Consider the following 24,840-nt stretch of genomic DNA (forward strand, 5'->3'; position numbering starts at 1 on the left):
AACAAATAAAACAGTAAGTATAACATTGCTTTAATAAACATTTGTTCAGCAACTGACAACGCGTGATTTACTTATCGACCTAAAAAGAACAATATAATATACTTACATAACAACATACAAGACAAAGGCAGTAGGTAAGGTACAGAATTGATATTGACAAATAGATTGTTCTAGAATTATCATACCATGTACAATTGTACAAGTAACAATACTGCTGTTGTCTTAGAAGAAGTTAGTTAACTGTTAACTATTATTTATATAGGCTGTAACTTATAACTCTTATAAGTACATAATAGTCCTCAGGAAGGAAAAGTGGCTAATGTATACCTAGGTAAGATAAAAAACAAGTTAGTTTAATATTCAGTAAAATTTCTGTCTATCAATGTATGAAGGTAGGCTATCTAGGAAACTTCTCCGTTCGACTGTAATTTTCACTATTGAACATTATTATCTTTCCAATTGTACTTTACATTTTAACTAGGATAGGTAGGTAGTTGTAGGGTTTATTCATCCTTTTGAAGTAGTTTATTCGGAAATACTAAATTTTCTTTAATTTTTCTATTAGTTTAGTGTGTATTTTACAAATAAGTAGTCATCTATTTGACACAACCTTTTTACAAATTAAATCATAAATAATAATACAATGTAATTATTGAAAATCGTAACAATAGGTATATTAACATATAATTTTGAACAGGTAAAGTACCAATATTAGGTTTGAGGTTGATATCTGCACCCAGAAGGAGCTTTGACTTTGTTACTTTTTCGTCGACATGATATGAAGAAGTGAAACGTATTACTCAATAAACTATACTGTCTTTTACAGCTTCAATATTGAGTTCATACTTAATTATGTTATATTTAAAATTAAATTATATAGATCAGTAAACATTCAATAAGCTATACAATTATAACAGGTCTTGTAACATGTCTATTATTTATACTGTAGATTCCTACCATTTATTTATCTAAGCAAGACTTACATTTAAAAAAATTGTGAACCCATTCGTAGGCTAATAAAATAAACTGTTCAGGATACCCACGCCCACGACAACAATTTAATTAAAATACTTCACATTATTAACAAACAAAAAAACCAAGTACATACAGTATCTAAAGCCATCTAGCGATACGCAAGAAACAAAACATTTTAATAAGTATATAAGTAATAAGGTATTATGATACTTGTTATGGCTTTCGCGCAAGACACAGGATTACCTATTTACCTAAGTCATCGACACTGAAAATCTCCTCGGTATTTCTCAGGTTAGCTATATTGGGCTGTTATCCTCACACAAAAGACAGTCATCACCAACCGCATCTAAGTACATTAACTAATCTTTAAAATTTTAAAACGATAAAACTGTAAAATATTTTACAAGTAAGAATTTTTAGACACAGCCGATAGTTAGATATACGTATGGTGTTTCAAAAGTGGTACCTATAGTAAACCGAAAGGAGGTAAAACGACCTGTTCCATCATCATTCTGAAAAAAAATATTTTTACAAGATTTCTTTAAAAACTAGGTCCATAGTTTTCACTATTTTCAGTCACGCGTCACGTGACCAACAAAGACTATAAGGAATGACATTTTTTGGGAACAAAAGTTGTTCATACTGACATTCCGAGTGATCCCTTTCGGCTTATTGAAACCTATTTTTATAAACACTCTGTATATACATAAGTAGATGAAAGAAGGAGATGAGAGATGAAAAAGCATACTGAAAGGCAAATTAAAATGAAGTAACTGGTAGTTACATAGCTCCAGCACCCTAATTGATAGTAAAAGTAAGAAATATATGTAGCCAAAAAAGGATATAGATATGTAGGTACTTACTTGGTCTATAGGTACATAGAATATGGAATATATTTCCAAAAAAATCATTTGCCTAGATATTATATATGATAATATAAAAAATAACACGTTTTTTTATAAATATTTATGAAGGTAAGTAAACAAGTAATAAATAACGATAGGCAATAAAAATAACTAGTTATTGTTATAGATACTAAATAACTCAAATTATACCTACGTATAAGATATAATATTTCTATATTTGTAACTGTTACCGGTTCAAATAATATTAAATACTTACCTATGCCACTGGTTTGGTAAGTAGGTAAATGTTGTTTTTTTATGATTCACTGAAAAACGTACTTATCCAATTCAAACCAAAACCTTTATGTATCCTAAGTAGGTACATTATATTAAGCAAGTAAGTACCTATATCACACCATAATAATTTATGGTAATGATTTCAGCTTTATGCAGCCAAAGTTTTTTTTGTTTTGCTTACTATAAATACTTACCACATTTGCAACATCCTCTCGGTATTTCACCTCAAACAATAAAGCAACACAAAGTATACATTTCACTAACAAAACTTACATGATTATTAATTCATTATAATTATAAGTTCATTGTTTCTAAGTAGGTTTTACATTACCTTTAAGTAGATATATATGTAATTGCCGCCCTTGAACATTTCCATAACAATAAAAAAGTCTTACGTGAAACGGACAAAAACTTGAATTGCCCGATAAATCTCTTTGTGTTGAATTCTTCTGAAGTGAGGTAAAAAGTAAGTTGATGGAGCCCCAACTTCTTACCGGCGACATCGGTTGCTAGGTTTTACTAACGTCTTCACTATAGATACGGTTAGTCAAGTATATAAAAAAAAACTGAGTGTTAGGTACATAAATGTTTGTTAATATAAAATATGTAAATTTTTGTTAATGCACATGGCATATGCACATATTATGTCACTACCTATGTATTCGTAACAATAAGTAAATAGGTAAATAAAATTCTGACTGAATCTGAATTCGATAAGCGCTCAATTTTGCTACAAATCTTTCAGACTGATTAATCGTCAGCGTCATTCGGAATTCGCAATACATCAACATCATGTAGGTAATTTATCGTAACTATCATTTTTCGGAAGTAAATCTTCACTCATTTAAAACGCTACTGAATTTTCTCAACAACTTACCTATGTTATTTCACTTTTTTGGCCATTTTAACTTTAATTAAGTATAGATAGAAATACCAATCAATCACGCACCCAATCAACGGCATCAATCAATAAGCTCATAACTTCAGTTTAATCATAGAGAAATACAACCACATAGACATAGGGTACGATATCAATAATAACTAAGGTCGTACAAAACATGACAATGACCATAGAATTAATGGGAATGTAGACAGTATACCTAAATATGTTTGTGGGTAACTTTGCGATATGTTCTTGTTCTCTCAAAGCAAAGCCAGACTACGAATTTGTTTAGACAAATATCACCACAACACAACCTGGTATTCATTTTGGCGTTAAATTGAGAGGAGGCCTAGCCGTGGCCGGTCCGCCGCCGCCGCCGCGGTCAGTCCTCGCGGCCGCGGCTCACGCTGAACCGCCGGTGGAACTTGAAGCCCTTCTTGGCCTTCTCCGGGCGCTCCTCGGGCCGCACCTCCTGCAGGTCGTCCGCGCTCTTGGCCACTTGGACACTTTTTCTCCTGTTCTTCATAGTTTTGACTAGGCGGTAGAACTTGCCCCTCTTCTTGATGGGGTCCTGGGCCTGGTCGAGCGAGTCCTCCTCCACCTCGACGCTGAACTCGGAGGAGAGGTCGCCCAGGTCCTCGACGGAATGCGCCTCGGGGGCGCGCGGCGGCACGGGCAGCAGCCGCGCCGTGGAGGGCTCGGCCCGCGGCTCCGGCGCCGCCACCGGCGCGTCCGGGTCCACGCACTGACAACAACACACACATTACTGCATCATAAACCAACTACTGAATTAAGCCATCCATAACACAAAACAGTTTTAAAAAACTTAACAAGATGCTTTGTCATAAACTTTAACGGGGAAAATTATAACAACTCTTATCGATACATTTCTGCTCCGGTGAACAATCGAGTCCGATAGCTTTAATCCTTCAGACAACTAACTTAAGAAGCAAGCGGCGCTAGCCGCAAAACTTTCTTGCTAGTCTTTTAAAGTTGCTAACTCAAGTTGCGGTCACAGACGTGACTACAATATAACATTTCCGTTACAGATAACGTAGTTAATAGTTAGTAAGGAGACAGTTGCGGCGTTGCGGCCGAGAGTTAGTTCAACTTACATCGGCTAAGTTGATCCGGTGCGGCGGGACCTGCTCCGGGTGCCTCCAGGGCTTGTAGTAGGGCGTGTCGGTGAGGTTCTTCCAGCCGGGGTACTTGCGCGCGGCGGCGTGCAGCTGGTGCACGAGGCGCGGGGCCAGCTGCGCCGTCACGCGGTTCACGAGCCACGCCGGCAGCGCGCCGCGCGGGTCCGACCGCGACACGTAGCCCAGCCAGCTGCCGCCCCCAGCCGCCGTGCGCACCGTGAACCCCGTCAGAAGGGATTGGGCTCTGGACAAGAAAAAATAATATTGAGCATTGGATGGGTAGTAAAGATTGTGGTGGTTTCGAATGTGTCTTGCATCTAACGTTTCGCCTAGTGACAAGTAGGTATACCTGCTTATCTAGACAATTTAGGTAGCACATTTATAATATCATGAGACAATTTCATTAGTCTAGTAGATTTGGGCAAGAATTTTATGACGGCGCCAGGAAATTGTGGCTACTAGTCTTACTCCATATGATGTCTAGACTTAATGGTAATACCCTATGCTAGGCTAGCACAGAACACTGGAATTTACTTCGACTCACGATGACGTAAGCATAGAGTGGTCATTGGGCAGCTAGGTATAATGATATGGTAGATTAGGTACTTAATAAAAAAACAACGACGATAGTTAAATAAGTAAACATAAAATTCCAAATATCCATTTCGATCAATTTCCGATACGTAATAAGCTTAAGTATACTTAAATAAGAAGATATTTTCATGATCGAAAAATTCTAAATAAACAACTAAAAGGCCTGAACAAAATATAATATAAGTAAGTAATTCAGCATTGCCATACTCATAATAGATAGTTACCAAACCAAGGATATTTGATATGGCAAGGGAATTTTATTGTTATACAGGATTGCGTCACTATCCACACAACTATATACTATTATACAAATAACATGTAAGCTATGTTTATACGACGACATCCACACCTCCTTTGCGAAAGCTGTTCCCACTCTGTAGTTAGTTCCACGTCTAGGTTTAATTCCAGTTTCCAGTGAAGTTTGCATTCAGCGTAGATTGCTTTCAAACATTTCTGTAGGCGCGCCGCCGCCGGATGGATGTAGCATTGAATTTCACGCGCCAGCGGCATACGGAAGTCGGCCTGATAGTACTTACTCCAAGCTGTGGCATCTACCTCCATTTTAATGATATTTTCTCCGCCACTTCACACCAGCCTCTATCTAGGACAGGTATCAATATAGTTCATCGATTGCCTGGCAAAGTCGGCTAAGTGTTTATTAGATCACCAGCGGGGTGTTTATTTAAACCGCAAACTGTAATGAACTTAATTGATATTGGACAAGAAATAACATAAGTACTTATAAGTTAACTATAGTGTAGTGTAACATATCTCCAAAATTAAAATATAAGGTACTAAACCTAAATAATCCTACCATTTAACCACTCCGCTTTTCTAGATTTTGCGCTAAAGAATATGGGAATAAAAAATAAGTTGGATCTGGCCTGCGGCTTAAAAACCCATTAAAGGACACGCAATTTCGCAACACAAAGACATCAAATAAATGGAAAACCGCGGAAACAATTTTAAACATACGCGGGCCGATTACGTAATTCGCGTTTTTACTTAGATTTGTTGAAAAAATCAAGTTATTTACCAACGAGGGGATTGATTGGCGGTCACGGCTCAACGACTGTTATCTAATCTGCTGTTGAGAGCGCCGCCGCAAATTGAGTAAATACGAGCCAGGCTGGGCTGCGGCCGTGCGCATGAAGATACTACCAGAACTAGGTAGGTAGGTCCGTGAAACCTGGATTTCTAAGACTTCAGGGGACGTCGAATTTTGTAGAGTTATTACACTTACCTACTATATTATGTTTCTCAGATTTTCAGCTAAATAACAAATATCGGTCACATTTACTCTGTATATTCCCATTATAAAAGCGATATTTGATCGACAAAAAAAGAAAATTTATATTTAGTCCCAGTTACAGAGGGCAATGTTGTGTTGTGTAGCTTATGTTCCCTGTCCTAGACTGCTCTAACAACGCGACGGGACGGCGTAGTGGTTTTAAGGTCTCTGATTGCGGAAAGTCCCCGGTTCGATTGATTTATTGATTGGTTGAGTATTAAATATTTGCGTTGTGTGATATCGGAGATATCCGCCTGGCAAGCGTGGAGAATATGGCAATAACGTGGGCAATAACAATGCAGTCTTGGAGAAGATCCATATGGTGCAGTAGACTACATGCATATTTTGCATATATGCGTTTCACTGCGTATAGGTATCTATCTATACTTACCTGCAGTACTAAGCTAGAGCCAACTCTAAAGTACAGGGAACGTATACACCTGCATAGGTTTTCAGGTGCATTGCGGTGGCGACCACAGAACAATTTGCAGACCGAGTTTACACGTTGATTCACTTTATTGATTAACTTGTTTTTGTTGCACAAATAAACACAATGCCGGCTAGCGGGTGCAGCGATACACATCTCGGTCTAGCCAGACAAGGATTAATTACATTTGCTCTCTATTGTCTACTTATATGTAACACATATCATAGGTAAGATGTACCTATAAAAATAGATAGACACAAGCCAGATATACTAACAAAGACTGTCAAAGACGGTTCTAAGCATTTAGCTAAAATTCAAAACAAATAAGCATTTTTGTAACTGTTTTATCTACCAAATATAATAATTTTATTAGGTTGGTCCAGTCATGGACATCGAAGGTAGCAGATAATTTAGTACCTAATCTACTGGAAAAGCTATCGATAAGCTATTGTCCCTTTTAGTGGATTCGATGCGATATTCCCACAAGGGCATTATCGGCTTACGGACAATCGGATCGGCTTAGCATTCGAATGATATGACCTGTTGCGCGGATCACGGGACAATCGATACAGCTCAGAGATGCTGATAGGTTTTGTGGGAAGTAGAGCGTGAAGATCTCATCTCGAACTTTAAAAGTTTTCTCGTGGAAAATCCGCCAGGTAGGTATGACGATATTCCCTGGATATTTAAGCTACGAACCAGGTATATCTTCGTTAAATCATCTAAGTATTTATAATTATTATTATTTTCTTATTCTTCATGGAAAGCACATAAAAATTTACGCTGACTGCATTGCAAAACAGCAAAAAATAACTGATGGAAATCATTAGAAATATTTATTTTTTGCACAAATATATAAGAAATACCTAGTAAATAAACTTAAAAAATCGTTCTCTTACAAATAATTAAAAGTAGTATATTGGTCCGGTACACAAGTATACTCAATTCACAAGTTAAATAAACGAATTCTGAAAAACTTCGGTTCTACAACTTTTTCATAATGGCCAGCCATTCGGCTTACTATACCACTTTTTTACGACCTTGTATTGTTACTGTTTCTCACCTGACGAAGCCCTTCCTCGGCGGGTAGTCCTTGTGGAACACGGAGTGGTTGAGGATCATCTTCTCGTCGCCGGTGTCCAGCCAGGACCGCTGCAGCACGAAGTCGCGGTTCTTGAGCGGCGCTGGACACGACACTGCGGGTAGAACGTAAGTTAACTCATTGTTTGCTGTATAGCAATATTAATTATCTATGGTTTATAGTCTATTTTTTATATCCTTGTTGTCTATGTACAACTTCCTCTTCCGTTTCTGCTCTTACTACGAAAATACACGGATCAAATTTAATTCAATCTTTTAATTACTTCCACGAGCTACAAGCACCCCCAGGGCCTACAATCACTAACATACAGTCCGCTAAGCTCCACTCATCATCACTCATCACAACCATCACGTCCCCACTGCTGGGGCACGGGTCTCCTTCTAACGAAGGAAGAGTTTTAGGCCTAGTCCACCACGCTGCCGCTGTTCTAGTGCGGGTTGGTAGACCCCAACAGAAGCAAGCTTGTGCTGAGAGAGAGGTAAGTCAACATAACTTATTATTTGTTGCAATCTAGTGTACGGTATGCAGATTGCAATTTTGCAGTCGATTGTAAATTAGGACATATTATTAGGTCGTTAGTTGGGTTGGTTTTAGAATTGCTGATTGCGAAATTATTCTGTCTTGACGCTTATATGAGTAGATAGTTAAACATAACGAACCTGAACTATTTAGGTACTACGAGAATAAGTAGCATAGGTATGTTTTCTTTTAAAGCTTAACTTTACAGTATTATCGGCTTTCAACACAAATTAAACATTGATTGATTCCGTAGACTTAAAGATATTCGAAGATAAACGTATTTCAAAAGAAAATAACCGTAAAAAGCTTTCAAAGAATCTCAATTTACTTTTTCTCTTCCATGACGGTTTTCCGTCGCTAACTTTGCTTTGAATGTTTGTTTAGGCTAGAATTAAAGTTGGGAAACTGCTCAGTCATTAGAGCAGAGGGTGCAATCACGAATATCGAAGTATTTAAACCAAACATGTTGAGTATATTTAAAATAAGCAGTTTAATAATAATAATAATAATAATATAATATGTGGGGACATCTCACACACGGCCATCCGACCCCAAGCTAGGTAGAACCTGTGTTATGGGTGTCGGACAGCTGATATATCTACACAAATACATAGATAGATAGATACTAAATATAAATATCAACACCCAAGACCCGAGAACAAATATCTGTGTTTAAACAAATATCTGCCCCAGCCGGGAATCGAACCCGGGACCTTCGGCTCAGTAGTCAGGGTCACTAACCACTACGCCATTCGGTCGTCTAATATAATAATCATGGTAATCCATTATGAATGTGAATAATAGAATACCATGAACCGCTGAAAAACATGTTGCTAAGTAGTTCCTACCTAAGTAATAACAATACATAATATATAACTTCCTACTAGGTACCTACCATACATTACCAACAAACATAGTAGAACTAAATTATGAGTGAAAATCCGATTCGCAAGTCAGCGCTGAGGCTGGTAGATTCTAGAATACCTACTATTATTTGCATCTTCAGGCGAGCACTAAATGCTAGAAACCGCTTTCAGCAGAGTGCACCTTCTGTGTGTTTATCCTGAAGTACAGCTGAAGTGTGGGAATGGGAATATTACGTCGCACGTAGAGTGAGAATTCTAATTTGAATATCATTTCGGCCGGTTTGCTCCGGCGCGCGGCGAACTCGCGGCACAAATGTGAAATCGCTCAACTATGAAACGAAAATCGAGTTAATTAGTTTGCGAATCAAATCATGCTGCCGCATATTAACTGCTTTATCTGAGACTATTGCTATAATATGTTGAAGGTATGGAAATATTAATACAGGATGCGAAATAAAGAAAGTAAACGAATGGATGTTTGTTTGATGCATTTACACGACACTGTAATGTGAAGCCGTCATTAATTCAGTAGGTAGGTAAGTATATAGTCATTGCACTTAGAAATTAAACATGGTACCCATTTACAACAACCTGCCGTCTTAAAAATGGGCTATTGGCATCGTAGAGTAAGCTTTATTCCCCACATTTACATTAGGCTGGCATGTGTGGAACATTGTGCATTGTGCAAATATTAGCGGCGCGACATTCTTACCGCTATCCAGCTCCTAGCGGGTGTGTAGCAAGTAAACACAATGGAACAGAGTGTGTGGCGTGCATGTATACACTAGTGTGTGGCGTGCATGCATACACAATATACAGAGTGTGTGACGTGCATGTATACACGCCGGCACACGGAGGACGTAAATACTTGTTCTGTTTAACAACGAACCGTCGCCGCCGCCGACACCACGTCGCTTTAAATGTAGCAGATTCAGTGGTTTTGTGTAATACTTAGGTATACAGAGACTAGTCTACCTTATAAACTACTTATAAACAACATAGAAGTGTGATGAAAGGTTCATTTTGAACTTATAGAGGAAGGACATTAACTAAATTAAATGTAGCATACTCTACCTAAATAGAGAGACCTAAAGCTCATGTACAGCCACCCAAAAACTATAATAAAATTAAATAATCTAGTGTAATTACCCACCGCTAAGATGGAACACGCGAGTATTACGTATCACTAATGCTAATAGTAAGGTGAAGTGCTGTAATTGCAACTATCCGGTAATTGCAACTAACTTCAATAACTCCCTCTAGAGTTACTTCATTGTAAAACGACAGACTAAAATCAATTTTACATCATAAAAGTTCTACCCAAAAATGTGGATGGCGCTGATAGCTCAAGAATTGTGGGAGTTATAAAGCTTTTTGTCATCGGCCATTTTGAGTCTGCTGGAGTCAGATGGACATGGTGTGCATTTTTATTTTATAAAATAGTTTTTAGTGGTTCCTCGCAAGGTTTTTCCAAAAAAAATTAAAAAGTAATAACGGTAAGTCATTTTGTATGTATTTGTTTTATTCTAACGCGATTGTTTTCCGAGTTTTCTGTGTAGTTACATTTACCAGACAAAAAATGCAAAGTCTGCAGTCTGTCTGTTAAATGCAACTATTTTGCAGTTTTTAGGGTGGTTACAATTAGCTGCCAATTTTTGTATGAAATTGGAAAAAGCCAGTGATGGGGCAGTGAACATGAATATATCGATACAATCACTAATAATATAACACACAAATAAGAATAAAAGGCTGAATACCAAATTTTAAACATATCTGTTAAGCATAATTTTTTTTAGAAAACCTGCAAAATTCCACCCGGCATCCTGCCTGCGGTAAATTCCGAAAACTTTCCAAAAAAATTGTAAAAAGGCTGTTTGATTAAACATTAGTAAAATATTTAATGTTGATTAATAAAAATATAGCTATTCATTTTTATCTCCGAGTTTTATTCTGCTACCATGGTCTTCTTGGCTTGTCGATGGCAGACACTACATGACTGTCGATAAAATTACGATAAAGTTCCCATCACTATTTTTGAGAAATTAGTTGCAATTACCAGACCCACGGCTAAACAGTAGTTTCATGCGAAATTGGTCGTAGTTACAAGGAGATAAGTGTCACAATCCTATGAATATTCTCTTAGTCTTTGTGTTTCAAATACACAATATACACCACACATAGAAAAAAATGGAGATAAAACGATTAGTTGCAATTACCCGCCAGGAGGGGTAATTGCAACTATTTCTGCCTTTGCCGGAACTTTTGGCAATAGCTCTTTATTCTTCAGAGTTTTTCTTTGTCATGATAGTAGAATAAAATCTACATAAAATTTTGACTTTGGCATGATTTTACAGTAATACTATTTCCTTATATATAAAGAATTATCAGATGATGAAGTTACGACTTCAATATTTTTAGTTGCAATTACCGCACTTCACCTTAGATATATTCACCGCTTGCTAATGCTACGAAGCTAACTAGTTGGTTCTCACTTTAGCCGCAGTCTAAATACCATAGCTTATGCTGAAAGCGCTACGCTCTTACGCTCACGCATACTTTCAGAAACTACTCGTATTAGGAATTATTTAGCTTCCTCGACTTTTCATTGAAATTTCATGCTAATCTCGTGAAGCTTTTTCAATAATCATAATGTGGTGCAGGCATCTTTCAGATACTTAGGCACGTATATATATAGCAATTTTTCATACCTTTACCAGTAACTACTCCGTTTTGAAGTTTCCAGGATTATGTAAAGGGGGCAGTAGGGGACTAAAGGAAAAAAACTGTACCAACTGGCCTAGTATTTCTAGTTTCATAGAGCTAGAGGTAATCTAGTTACAGCTAATATATATTTATAAATAATGTAGAGGTACATAGCAAGGTGTGAAGCGTGGCTCGTGACTGTGTCACATCGCGGGGCTCAATATCTGCATCGCATGCGGCCCACGCCCCGGGGTTAATGCACGAATATGTCATGTGGTGTCCGGGGCTCCGGGGTGACACAGCCTTTGTCTTTTATGAATATTATGATTGCTTCACCAGAAGAGACAGGTGTAGGTATCTTCCCGATTTCATTACCTACATTTATACATTCACTGTATTTTCAGTTGAACTGAATTGTATTTTCATTCATTGTTTAGTTACATATTGTATTTCAGTTATTCTTATCTATTTACATTGTACCGTATATACCTACACTTATACCTACATTGTATTACGTATAATATTTACAATATATATCTTACACACTAGTTAATATTTATATTAGTTTAATTAAGTATAGTTGTTATTATTAAATACAATACTATTTACACTAACAATACCTACTAACATTAATACTAAGTTCACATACATCACACACATCATACAACACCAAACGTATCGTGCCCGACGGATAAATTGTCGTGATACATCGAGAACGCACAAAATATTTTATACGTAGGTTATTTTGTTGGTCAAGTCGAGCGGCCGCCGATACCGGTCCGGAGGCAAGTTCCCTGCCCCGCGCGCCCGCGCAACCTCGCGCGCCCTCCGCGGCCGGTGCGCCGCCAGTCGAAATCTCAACTCCGACGCGAAGCCTGTGCCGCTTTATGCTAGCCCGCTACTGCTTACGTTTACGCGATCTTTCCGCTGTATACCTAGCTTGCTTAATTACTAGCTTACGCTTTATACCTAAGTGCTAAATAGTATAAACTCTGCTGTGTTATTGGCTTGTGCATTCTCCTTCTAAATTACTATAGACTTTGTGTGTGCTTGTTCAATATAAACCCTGGACTGAACTGTAAGTGTTTGCATTTAATACCTACTCCTGCTGACACCACGCACTCACCCCGCCTATAACTGGTGACCCCGAGGAAAACACACCAAGCACAATGTCCAATGATGACGCAGAATCCGGCGACGTTCGAGAAGGCGGTTCGAAAAATCCCGTTTCCACTGACGCACGTCACGATATTTTTCGAGTTGGCGTAAAATCGCCACAGTTTTCACCGGAGAAGCCTGCAATATGGTTTGCGCTTATGGAGGCTCAGTTCAACCTGTCGAGGATCACCAGCGATGAGACCAAATTTTATCACATCCTCAGCAACTTAGAACCTCAGTACGCAGATCTTGTCGAGGAGCTCGTCTTGAACCCACCGGCTACGGACAAGTATGAGAAGCTGAAGACTGAGCTCATACGTACCTTGTCTCAGTCCAAGGCCAAGAAGCTGCAGAGACTTCTGGATAGAGAGGAGATCGGCGACAGAAAGCCATCACATTTTCTACGGCACCTTCGCAACTTAGCAGGACCCGGCTTACCCGAAGAGTTCCTGTCTGGCATCTGGACGAGCCGACTACCGAGTAGCATCCAGACCATCCTCGCTTCTCAACCCACCGCTTCACTCGAGACGCTTGCTGACCTGGCGGACAGGATCCATGAAGTTGTTCCACCGTCACCGCAAGTAGCTTCGACTTCCCACCACACTTCACCTGGCAGCTCCATGGACCAAATGGCTAAGCAAATAGCCGAACTGACGCAGCAAGTAAGAGCACTCAGCATGCAATCGCACAGATCGCGTTCCAGATCAAGGAACAATCATGCACAGACTCGTCATTCTGCTCGGTCAAGGGAGAGGTCGCAATCCAGCTACCGGAAGCATCCCCTTTGCTGGTACCACGGCAAGTTCGGCAGCAGCGCGAAGACCTGCATCCGCCCATGCGACTACAAGGCGGAAAACTCCCTGGGCAATCAGTGATGGCGACGAACGATTGTCCCAGCTCCACCGGTCGCCTGTTCGTTACAGATCGCAGATCGAAAGCACAATTTCTTGTGGACACCGGAAGCGACCTATGCGTTTTCCCTCGATCTGCCCTGCGTGAACGGCGTGCGAAGACCAACTACCAGTTGTGCGCAGCTAACGGTACCACCATCGATACCTATGGGTTTGCTCAACTGAACCTGAACCTAGGACTGCGTAGAGACTATCCGTGGCGTTTTATAGTGGCTGATGTGACCAAACCTATTATTGGTGTAGACTTTCTGTCCTTTTATAATTTAATTGTAGATTGTCGCAATCAGCGCCTTATTGATAACACCACTTCTTTGTCAACTGTTGGTTCTGTAGACTTGATATGTAATAGTATTACTTCAGTTAAGGTCTCGACTGGTGACACGCGTTTTCACAAACTTCTCGCGGAATTCCCTGAGATTACTCGACCATCTGGCACGACACGTACGACACTACACAATACTGTACACCACATTCGTACTACACCTGGTCCCCCTGTTTCTTCATCCCCTCGAAGGTTAGCTCCAGACAAGCTGAAGATTGCTAAGCAAGAGTTCGAGGAGATGTTGGCCAGCGGTACTGCCCGGCCATCGGAGAGTTCTTGGTCGTCACCTCTACATCTGGCGCCTAAGAAAGACAACGGTTGGAGGCCATGCGGTGATTACCGAGCTCTCAACGCTCGAACTATACCCGACAAATACCCGGTAAGGCACATACACGATTTTTCCCACAGCATATCTGGTTGTAGAGTCTTCTCTACCATTGATTTGGTCAAGGCCTATAACCAGATCCCTGTCAGCGTGGACGATATTCCGAAAACCGCCATTACCACGCCGTTCGGAATGTTCGAATTCCCTTTTATGACGTTCGGTCTAAGGAATGCCGGCCAAACCTTCCAACGTTTCGTGGATGAGATGACTCGCGGACTCTACTTCTGCTACTGTTATCTCGATGATTTTCTGGTATTTTCTAGAGACGAGGTAGAGCACGAGAGTCATCTCCGACAACTCTTCACGAGAATGAAGGAATACGGCATCCTTGTCAACACGTCCAAGTGTGTTTTTGGTAAGTCTGAGGTTACCTTTCTCGGCTACCAAATCTCCACAGCAGGAACGAAGCCGTTGGATTCCAAGGTAGAGGCCATCAAAAACTTCCCCGTGCCCACCACAGTTCGAGAACTCCGGAGATTTTTGGGCATGATCAATTTTTACCGCAGATTTATGCCCCAAGCTGCTGCAACACAAGCTCCTCTGAATGCCTTGCTCACTGGCTCAGTTAAAGCTTCCCACCCTGTTCACTTGACAGGCGATTCACTGCAAGCATTCGAGGACTGCAAGTCCAACCTCTGCAGTGCGACATTGCTTGCTCACCCAGATTGTCAGGCCAAACTCGCATTGATCACCGATGCATCTGACGTGGCAATGGGTGCTGTGTTACAGCAATTCAAGGACGACACATGGCAGCCGTTAGCTTTCTTCTCACGGAAATTTAGTTCTTCGCAGCAAAAGTACTCACCGTACGATCGTGAGCTTTTAGCTATATACGAAGGCATTAAATACTTCCGTCACATGCTCGAGGCCCGCCATTTCACAGTGTTTACTGACCACAAGCCGATTTGTTACGCATTCCGTGAGAGGAAAACTAACTGTTCGCCCCGTCAGTACCGTCACCTAGACTACATATCTCAATTCACAACAGACATTCAGTATATTGCCGGCAAGGACAATGTTGTAGCCGACACACTGTCTCGTGTTAGTGAATTGCAGACTATCACCGTCGATGATGAAGCTATAGCGCAAGCTCAAGCTTCTGACCAAGAGCTAGCTCTCTTCCTGGACGATGCATCATCATCACTTCGTCTACGGAAAATGAACATACCTGGCAGTCGTTTGGAGTTGTACTGCGATGTCAGTACTCCGACGCCACGACCGTTCATACCCGAGCCTTTGCGTAAGCAAATATTCGACAGTCTTCATTCTCTTAGCCATCCTGGTGCAAACGCTAGTGCCAAGTTAGTGGCACAACGCTATGTTTGGCCAGGCATGCGCAAAGACTGTCGAGATTGGTCACAAGCTTGTCAATCTTGCCAGCGTGCTAAAGTCAATCGACACGTGTATTCCCCGTTAAGTACGTACAACTTACCTCCTGCACGTTTCAAGTTCGTGCATATCGACCTGATTGGACCTTTACCAATGTCAAGTGGTTACCGTTACTGCTTGACAGCTGTTGACCGGTTCACACGTTGGCCAGAGGTCATTCCCATTGAGGACATGACTGCAGAAACGGTGGCCAAGGCGTTAGTATCTGGCTGGATAGCTCGATTTGGTTGTCCGACAGATATAGTTACCGACCGCGGCCGGCAATTTGAATCGTCCCTCTTCCACCATTTGTCCATTCTAGCTGGTTTCAAACATCGGAGGACGACTGCCTATCACCCGGCGTGCAACGGTCTAGTGGAAAGATTCCACCGACAACTCAAAGCCGCCATAATGTGTCACAGCAACTCTACCTGGTCTGAATCTCTTCCACTAGTCTTACTAGGTATAAGGAGTGCTTTTAAAGAAGATCTGCAAGCCTCCTCCGCCGAACTTCTTTACGGCGAGCCATTAAGACTCCCAGGTCAGTTCTTTGGTCATAGCGTAGACAGTAGTACTGATATGACAGAATTATTAGCCCGCCTACGCTCTTTTGCCGAGAAGCTGCAACCTGTACCAACTTCACGTCACGGTCATGGTAAGATTTTTGTATACAAGGATCTCGCCACTTCGACTCATGTTTTCCTGAGAGACGATGCATTGCGAGGCTCACTGCAACCTGCATACACCGGACCCCATGAAGTTATCGAAAGAGGAGATAAGGTCTATAAATTACTAATCAAGGGCAAACATGTCACAGTATCAGTAGACCGCCTTAAGCCGGCCTACATACTCACTGACAAAACCAACTTGCCCACTACTATTGACACACCACCAGAGAAAATAGTTAATCCTGTTCGGACAACTCGCTCTGGTCGTCACGTCCGTTTTCCAGATTTTTATCGTCCGTAGTGACGGCCTCTGGAGGGGAGTGATGTAGGTATCTTCCCGATTTCATTACCTACATTTATACATTCACTGTATTTTCAGTTGAACTGAATTGTATTTTCATTCATTGTTTAGTTACATATTGTATTTCAGTTATTCTTATCTATTTACATTGTACCGTATATACCTACACTTATACCTACATTGTATTACGTATAATATTTACAATATATATCTTACACACTAGTTAATATTTATATTAGTTTAATTAAGTATAGTTGTTATTATTAAATACAATACTATTTACACTAACAATACCTACTAACATTAATACTAAGTTCACATACATCACACACATCATACAACACCAAACGTATCGTGCCCGACGGATAAATTGTCGTGATACATCGAGAACGCACAAAATATTTTATACGTAGGTTATTTTGTTGGTCAAGTCGAGCGGCCGCCGATACCGGTCCGGAGGCAAGTTCCCTGCCCCGCGCGCCCGCGCAACCTCGCGCGCCCTCCGCGGCCGGTGCGCCGCCAGTCGAAATCTCAACTCCGACGCGAAGCCTGTGCCGCTTTATGCTAGCCCGCTACTGCTTACGTTTACGCGATCTTTCCGCTGTATACCTAGCTTGCTTAATTACTAGCTTACGCTTTATACCTAAGTGCTAAATAGTATAAACTCTGCTGTGTTATTGGCTTGTGCATTCTCCTTCTAAATTACTATAGACTTTGTGTGTGCTTGTTCAATATAAACCCTGGACTGAACTGTAAGTGTTTGCATTTAATACCTACTCCTGCTGACACCACGCACTCATCCCGCCTATACAGGTAAAACATATTTATTATGTATCGCGGAAATCATCATCAATTTGAGCCTTGATAAGATCTGCCATAGTTTTTTTTTTGTGTGTTTATTCTAAGTCCATCAGCAATCTCTTACTATTTATTTAAATAAAGAACACTCTAATCGGTAGGTATATAATAATATACATAGATATAGGTATCATATTCAAAGCCACCCTAAGAACAAATAATCCAATAGCACCTACATACCTACCTACCGAACTTTTCTTCTTTTCGTCTAAAGAGCTATCGATTACGTTTCCACGAAATTCCTGAACATGAAGAACTGCCAATGAGAGGCAATTTGATGAAGATTTAATTTAATGAAGCCCATCAGCGGAGGAATAATAAATATTAAAATTCATTTTGTACATTTTGCTTATTCCAATTTTACAAGCCGTATGCAAACATGAATGTTTTTGCTGGCAAAGTTTTTAAAGCAGTTACGGATTTTATCTCCGAGCCGAGCATACTACGTGCCTACTAAGTAGTTCAGAAAATAAGAAACAAAAACTTCAAAACAAGTTATGCCTCTATTTTTGCACGAGCATAAGAGTTTAATTGAAAGCTTTTGTAAATGAAACCGGCGCCCAGTGACCACTGAACCTCGGGATGAAAGAATACGATAGCGACCATCTCATAGAGGCTGCCTATTCAACCGTAATAAGCTGTTAACTGCGAAGTGCCTAACGATCCAATAAGCCCGTCCATCGTAACTATAGCCGCTATAGTCAACACAATAGGGGTTGTTGATGGAACAACTGAGTACTTGCTTAAACACATTCAATCTGAGCCTCTTATCTCATTTACTCCTTGAGTAGAGTAACTAATTGAAGGCCGCTCGATGGGCCTATTTTTCCACTGAATCGGGCACTTCAGATGCGATTAAAGCATTTGATACCGTGATAGAGTACCTATACGTAAAAAAACGATCCTTCTTTATTTTGTTTTAAAAACTTTCTGAATGTAAATGCTGAATGCTGGTCGTGAAACACCTATGCAGGCAGATGCAGGATCGGCTTCTTTACTTACATACCGACTGCAAGCACAGTGATTATCTGGAAACGCTTTGTCATAAGACGGATGAGTAAACCTTCATGAAAGGGGCGCGCGCGGCCATAAGTAGACCATGCTAAAAGTGAAAAATTGCTTGTGGAACTCATCAACCGTGGAGTTGTACAACTTTGCTTGACGTCGATACTAAGCTAAGAACAAGAATTTACGATGACTTGTAACTAGATAGATACTCACTGGCGTAATACCCGACGTCATTGTTAACGTTGATATGCCCGGCGTCCTCAGCCGCGAGCATGTGGGCGTCCCACACGGTGCGGTACTCCGGATCATGTAGCACGTCGTATAGAGCCTCCGGGGACACGTCCGGGAACTCCGCCACCACCTGCGGGAGGGGGGGAGGTTAGGGCTGCTGTGTGTAAGGTAAGAGCCGCTGTGTGGAAAGTTAGAGCCGCTGTTTAGAAGGTTAAAGCAGCTGTGTGGAATTTTAGAGCCGCTGTGTGGAAACTCAGAGCTGCTTTGTGGAAGAATAGAGCAGATGAGTAAAAGGTTAGAGTCGCTGTGTGGAAAGTTAGAGCTGCTTTGTGGAAGGATAGAGCAGATGAGTAAAAGTTTAGAGTCGCTGTGTGGAAGGTTAGAGCTGCTGTTTGGAAGGATAGAGCCAACTGTGTGGAAGGTTAGACCCGGTGTGTGGTTAGAGCATCTTGTGGAAAGTTATAGTTAGATACTGGCATCTAACTTTAACATTTGACTAAAATCTAGGTATTTGATAGTACACACATAGAAAAGCAGACAACGCATGTTTGTTCCTCCGACGGAAAAGGGGAATTTCAGGTTTGAAGTGTGTATTTTATTCAATTTAGATCACGGAAGTTGTTAGAAATAATTGCATGGAGTACTTATCCAGTTATCTACGAGTATCAAACCAATTTAGGACCTCGGTTTACATTTTGTCGCATATACTTACCTACGCGAACATGATGCACGCACTGCCACATTGGAAAATTTTATCAGGTAACTAGGTATACCTTTGGAATACTTAAGCAAATTTTTATCAAGGTCCCTTTGATAAAAATTCATACTAGCCTACACTACCACCTAAATTTAATGTTCAACAGGTAGACGAAGTTGGAAAGGTTATGTGGAAACTACTGTCGACCACAATCCCAACTGGTTGAGTAGATGAGCCGTAGATCCAGGGGCACACTTCCAATTCACGAATTCAAAGCTGTTGAACAAAGTTGCGCTAGCCAAAAGCTATCTAGGCGTGATTTAAAAGTGTCGAGGTAGTTAAAGCATTTGGTCGTAAAGTCAGAGTAGGTAACCCGGGCATCCTCCGGTTTCCACCGCTGAATTATAAATCAATGCTCACGATTCATTAATGCTAGCTTACCAGTCTGCCGTCAGCCGGTAGTCGATACCTACCGAGACTAGATCGTTTACTTAATTGCTTGAAAAGAATTATGTATACGATGATGTATAAAACATCATTCTTTTCAAGCAATTATTTCTTATCTACTTTCAGAGCATGAGTGATGAAAAAAGTACTTACTTAATTAATTTAAGTTACAGTTGTTACTTTTAGTTGAGCTCATCTCTACGTTGAATAAATATTCAACAGTTTTAATTAAGTTTTCTACTTCTATGTGGGTTAATTACCTACTAACATTTAAACATTTTATGTAAATATATTTTTAAATACTAAGTAGGTATGTAGGTAAGGTATATAGGTACCTTGATGGCTGAAATAGGGAATAACTATTCTATTGTCTTATATATTACTGAATATTCAATATTGGTATGGGTTTATATTAAATAGCTAAGAACGAATTTTAAGATAAGTACGGTGGCCTGCGCCTAAAAGTATACAGGCGGAGGTTTAAAATAGCGATCCCTGATGATCAATGGACCAGCTACATCTGTTATAAATCCGGGGAAGTGTTGTGTGTGATGTGTGTAGCAGTGGTATTTATGTGGATGTGCTTGAGCAGCATGTGAGCTTGAGATCGCTATTTTAAAACTCCGCCTGTATACTTTTAGGCGCAGGCCACCATACATATTTTAGTCTAATGCACAATCATTGCCCTTCGTTTTCTTATTTCATTAGTTGTTTTTTATTTTTTTATTAGTTGAACACAAATATCGTGAAAAGAGTTAAGTACCCAAGTAACTATACCATATAAACATCTAGAAAATAAATAAATAAATAATTATTCACCCTCGAACGCACAAAGGAAAATCGCCATGGCAAATAGTGCAAGACGGCTTACGAGGAAGAAACTTCAAAGTGCATCTCTCATAATAGAATAGACGGTTTATTCGCACTCAGATGGTCTGAATATGAATTGCAAAGCCAGCAAATTATGCAGGCTAGGTTTGAAATCTATCTGAGTACTTAGATTTCAAACCTAGAGTTATAGATTCACGTAAGCTGACCAATTAAGTACATTTTTATATTTTAGTAAGTATAGCTACCTACTTATTTCTTGTTTTTTCATTGTATGCTTTTTTCTACAAGTGACTTTCTAAATCTAATTATTAACGACACGTAACAGCCAGAAACCAACATGTGTGAGTATAAAGTTTAAGTAGCGTGGTTAGTGCCCTCAACCCCCAACCAAACCAAAATGTACAAACAATGCAAATATTACGTCTGTATACAAAAGCTCAAAGCTTTACGAAGCTCGGGGGTGTGAAGCAAACAGTTTGCATTTCCTAACCAAACAACACACGTCGCGTCGGCGATCCCCCGAGTGCCGACACATCAACCAATCCACGGCTGTTTTAATGTACCTGCATTATTAATTACCAGCACTCAGCATTTAAGTGTTTTGATGCAGAGCTTACCCACAATGTGCTTAAAACTACTAACATTTATCTACGTATGTAGTACATGTACATGTGTGATGTGTGTATTATATTCATTTCCATTTTCCCTTTGATAACACAAAAAACCACGGCTGAAAAGAGAGCAGCGGGTGACATAAAAACTCAAAAACCTCCATTTAAAACGATGCCCTTGACCACAAGAGGCATATTTAAAGTCTCAAAGAGAGCTCTTTATTTGGTGTGTGATACAAACCTTGACAGTGCGGAGAGCGCCGTGGGCCGCATTCTCCGTCCAGACCTTGATGCCGTCTTTTTCATACTCGAGGGTCCAGCCGTCGACGGAGGCGAGGAGGGTCTTCAGGGTCTCGAAGTCAGAGTCCTCGGCGACGCGCGCCTCGCCGCGCGCCCAGTCCGCGCCGCGCACCATCCGCGCCGCATCCCAGCGCCCGGCCCGACTGCCGCCCGCCCCGGCCGCGGCGACCCCCGCCCCGCCGCCCGCCCGCCCCGAGCCAGCTACTTCCCCGCGCGTCGATTGCCGCCACCGCGCCTGCGCGAAATTTCACAGCCATTTTATAAATTCCCGCTGCGTTAAACACGTTAAACAATGTTGTTAACGATTGCTGTTATCGTCACCTTCCTTGTGTTTTTGATATTACTCAGATGCCAGAGTTAATTACCTTTATGCTAGTTTTATGATTTAAAAATATGTGTTGCGTATCAGGTATGGTAGGTACAGTATGGGGCAGATACCTGACCCCCCTCAGAAGCATTGTTACTATGAGAGGGGGGTCAAGTTTCTCTGCACCTGACCGTACATATGACCATGAACTTACCCTTACCCTACAGACAAGCCGTTCCTTTACCCACTCAGGACGCGTAGGTATCGGCTGTGAGGCTAAGAGCGCATGGTTCATCATTCTTATCATCACCATCACCCCATAATTGTATATATTGCATGATAATACAGAACAATGTAATGTACCTACCTACGTACGCAGCAGCTCTCGATCGTTTTGTGTCAAGGTACAATAACCCTCAAGAATAGTTCAACGTGTTACATGACATGACCTCATCATTATCACCCATCATCCACTGTTGGACATGCTCATAAGCGTTCTTTCCCAAGGAGCTCCACAACACTATGTCATTGGCTTTTCTCATACAGCCACTACCGACCACCTGTGTAAGGTAGTTAATCCAGCAGGCCGATCGTTTCAACGCTACGGTCGCCAGTTTGTGGTCTCCACTCGAGAACTCGTTTAGTTATCTCTCCGGACATCGGTGAGTCCGACTAACCGTGGCGCATTACATGATAGTTCTTGCCAGGGTTGCCACTTTTGCTGCACCAGTCCTTTCTGTTGATCAGCAAGATACCGTGGTGGCAGATCTATTCGGTACCATACCAGCAGTGTCGCTGCCGCTCTCCGCCGCCGTAATCAGGCACACCCCTGGGGACCACAATGCAATCTAATAGAAACAGCAGCTGTGCTGGTTGCAAACAATAAGATTGGCTTTTGTTTTCGGAATGTTGATTTCTTTTTTCAATTTCATATTTTTTTTATATAAAAAGCAAATAAAATTGGTTTTAAACTGGCCAGCTTCTCAAGATAGAGAATTTTGCATCCAGACTATTCCAGACCCAGTGAGTGAAATGTAAACCCCTGAACTGTTTAGAGTTTATATCCAATGGGTAACTCTATCTTTAATCTTTCAAATAACTAACTATGTTCATAACATCCCGAGAATGTACCTACAAATATTAATAGGTACTTGTATACGGTTATTATTTGTATTTTTATACGCTTTCTTATCGATAATAGGTAAAATACTACATTCGTGTCTGAATCGTCACTAGCTACGTCTTACTTATAGGGGTTTCCTTACTACTAACGTCGATTATAATGATTTTTCATATTTCTTATAGTTTTTTTGACTATAAAGTTACTAACTAGTTTATTACTTATATTATGGTTTTGAATTTATAAATACTAGTTAGCCAATTTTTATCCCAGGTATCCCATCCCGGTATCCAGGTATCCCATGAGCAAGTCCGGTAGTCGAACTTCGAACGTTGTGATGTAGGTAATTAATTAAAAAACGATATGAATATTACATCCAAAGATTTAATATAGTCTGTCACATCGTCTCTCTCTCTTCAGCACTTGCTGACATCAGGTAGGGCTCCCTGGCACTTGTTCTTCCATCCGTACCAGGCGTTGAACCCGTGGCGCTTGAAGATCTTGTGCGCGCACTGGGACGCCTTCGTGATGTCGTCAGTTATCAACTCTAAAATAAATACATTGTGATGCTTTCAATATACGGGTTCCTAGTGCCGGTTTCACAACTGAGGACATACAGTTAAGCAGAACTTAGTAAGTAGATGTAGCGCTGTAAGTTCCTGAATAGTCATTACACTGCAGCAGCAGGATTTACCTACTGATCCTAAGTTTAAGAACCATATTTAACATTTCGCGAAAATATCGGTCCACCATATGAATTAATACGTCCATAGTACCTCGCATCCCGTTCCATCACCGGGATGTCCCCAACTTGCTTGAACTTACGCAAGCAGAATCCTAAAAAGGTGCTACCGTAACATTAACTGCATAGTTATGTGCGTGAATTGAATTAATCTTACCGCGACAAGTGACGTGACAGTCCTTGCCGGCAGTGGCGGTGTTGCTGCACCAGTACTTGTCGTTGATCTGGAACAGCCCGTAGTCCACCGACTTGTTCCGGTTGGGCTTGCTCACCTTGCCCGTGTCTCGGGAGCTCTCCGCCTTGATCAGACACGCCCCTGGGGAACAGGAAAGTATATTAAAACCAAGGGTACGGTCCAGCAGGTTCTTCAGAATAAAGGCCATTGCCACTTCAGCGAGCAGATTTTAAGTGAAGGTTAGGTACTTTAGTTCACCCTATAGTGAAAACTATACTATGGTTTGTCTTTAAAGATTGTTGAGCAGAAAAAGGATCCAGTTATAGTAAATACTTTAACACTTTCAAACTGGCCCATCTCGGGTATCGAACCAAAGACTCCAGCCGATTAGACTTGGAGGCTATTTTTTATTATAGAGACAGGCAGAAGGTTAGGAAGGAGCAAAGGATGATACCTAAATATAATACAAAATATAAGTTAAATTAACAGACAGATGTAGTACTTACAGTCGGCCATTTTATTTTCAGGAAACCCATGCTTCCTCAGCTCCCTCACCAGCTCACAGTCTGAAGAAAATACCTTCCCTTCAGACAACGCGACGGACAAGGCCAATAAAGCAAAAAACACCAATTTCGACATTTTATATTCTTTAATATCTCCGGACAAGACAAGAGTGCGAATGTTAATACATACAGTTGGCAATCGTATGAGCTTTTATATAGTTTCTTATCGATGAATAATACGTTGTAGGTACATTGT

The 24,840-nt window shown here is 40.7% G+C and overlaps 2 protein-coding genes across 3 annotated transcripts; both read right to left on the minus strand.

The window, feature by feature from the left end:
• Positions 1-2,288: 2,288 nt before the first annotated feature.
• On the minus strand, positions 2,289-22,822 carry LOC105384756 (START domain-containing protein 10). 2 transcript variants are annotated; one of them, XM_048624742.1, is made up of 6 exons: positions 22,693-22,822; positions 21,679-21,972; positions 18,834-18,981; positions 7,515-7,647; positions 4,116-4,383; positions 2,289-3,745 (listed from the first exon to the last, which is right to left on the minus strand). In XM_048624742.1, exons 1-6 carry the CDS (start codon positions 22,702-22,704, stop codon positions 3,383-3,385), a joined length of 1,218 nt encoding a protein of 405 aa, XP_048480699.1. In that variant the 5' UTR covers positions 22,705-22,822; the 3' UTR covers positions 2,289-3,382. The 2 variants fall into 2 exon arrangements, with proteins under 2 accessions (XP_048480699.1, XP_048480698.1); XM_048624741.1 differs by having other exon boundaries at positions 22,259-22,822.
• Positions 22,823-22,986: 164 nt separating this feature from the next.
• LOC105382813 (lysozyme) lies at positions 22,987-24,772 on the minus strand. The gene is made up of 3 exons (XM_011552765.3): positions 24,588-24,772; positions 24,064-24,222; positions 22,987-23,711 (listed from the first exon to the last, which is right to left on the minus strand). The coding sequence occupies exons 1-3, from the start codon at positions 24,718-24,720 to the stop codon at positions 23,581-23,583; spliced, it is 423 nt and encodes a 140-aa protein (XP_011551067.3). The 5' UTR covers positions 24,721-24,772; the 3' UTR covers positions 22,987-23,580.
• Positions 24,773-24,840: the final 68 nt, after the last annotated feature.

This window comes from Plutella xylostella, chromosome 12, assembly GCF_932276165.1.
Source record: "Plutella xylostella chromosome 12, ilPluXylo3.1, whole genome shotgun sequence".
Taxonomy (NCBI): domain Eukaryota; kingdom Metazoa; phylum Arthropoda; class Insecta; order Lepidoptera; family Plutellidae; genus Plutella; species Plutella xylostella.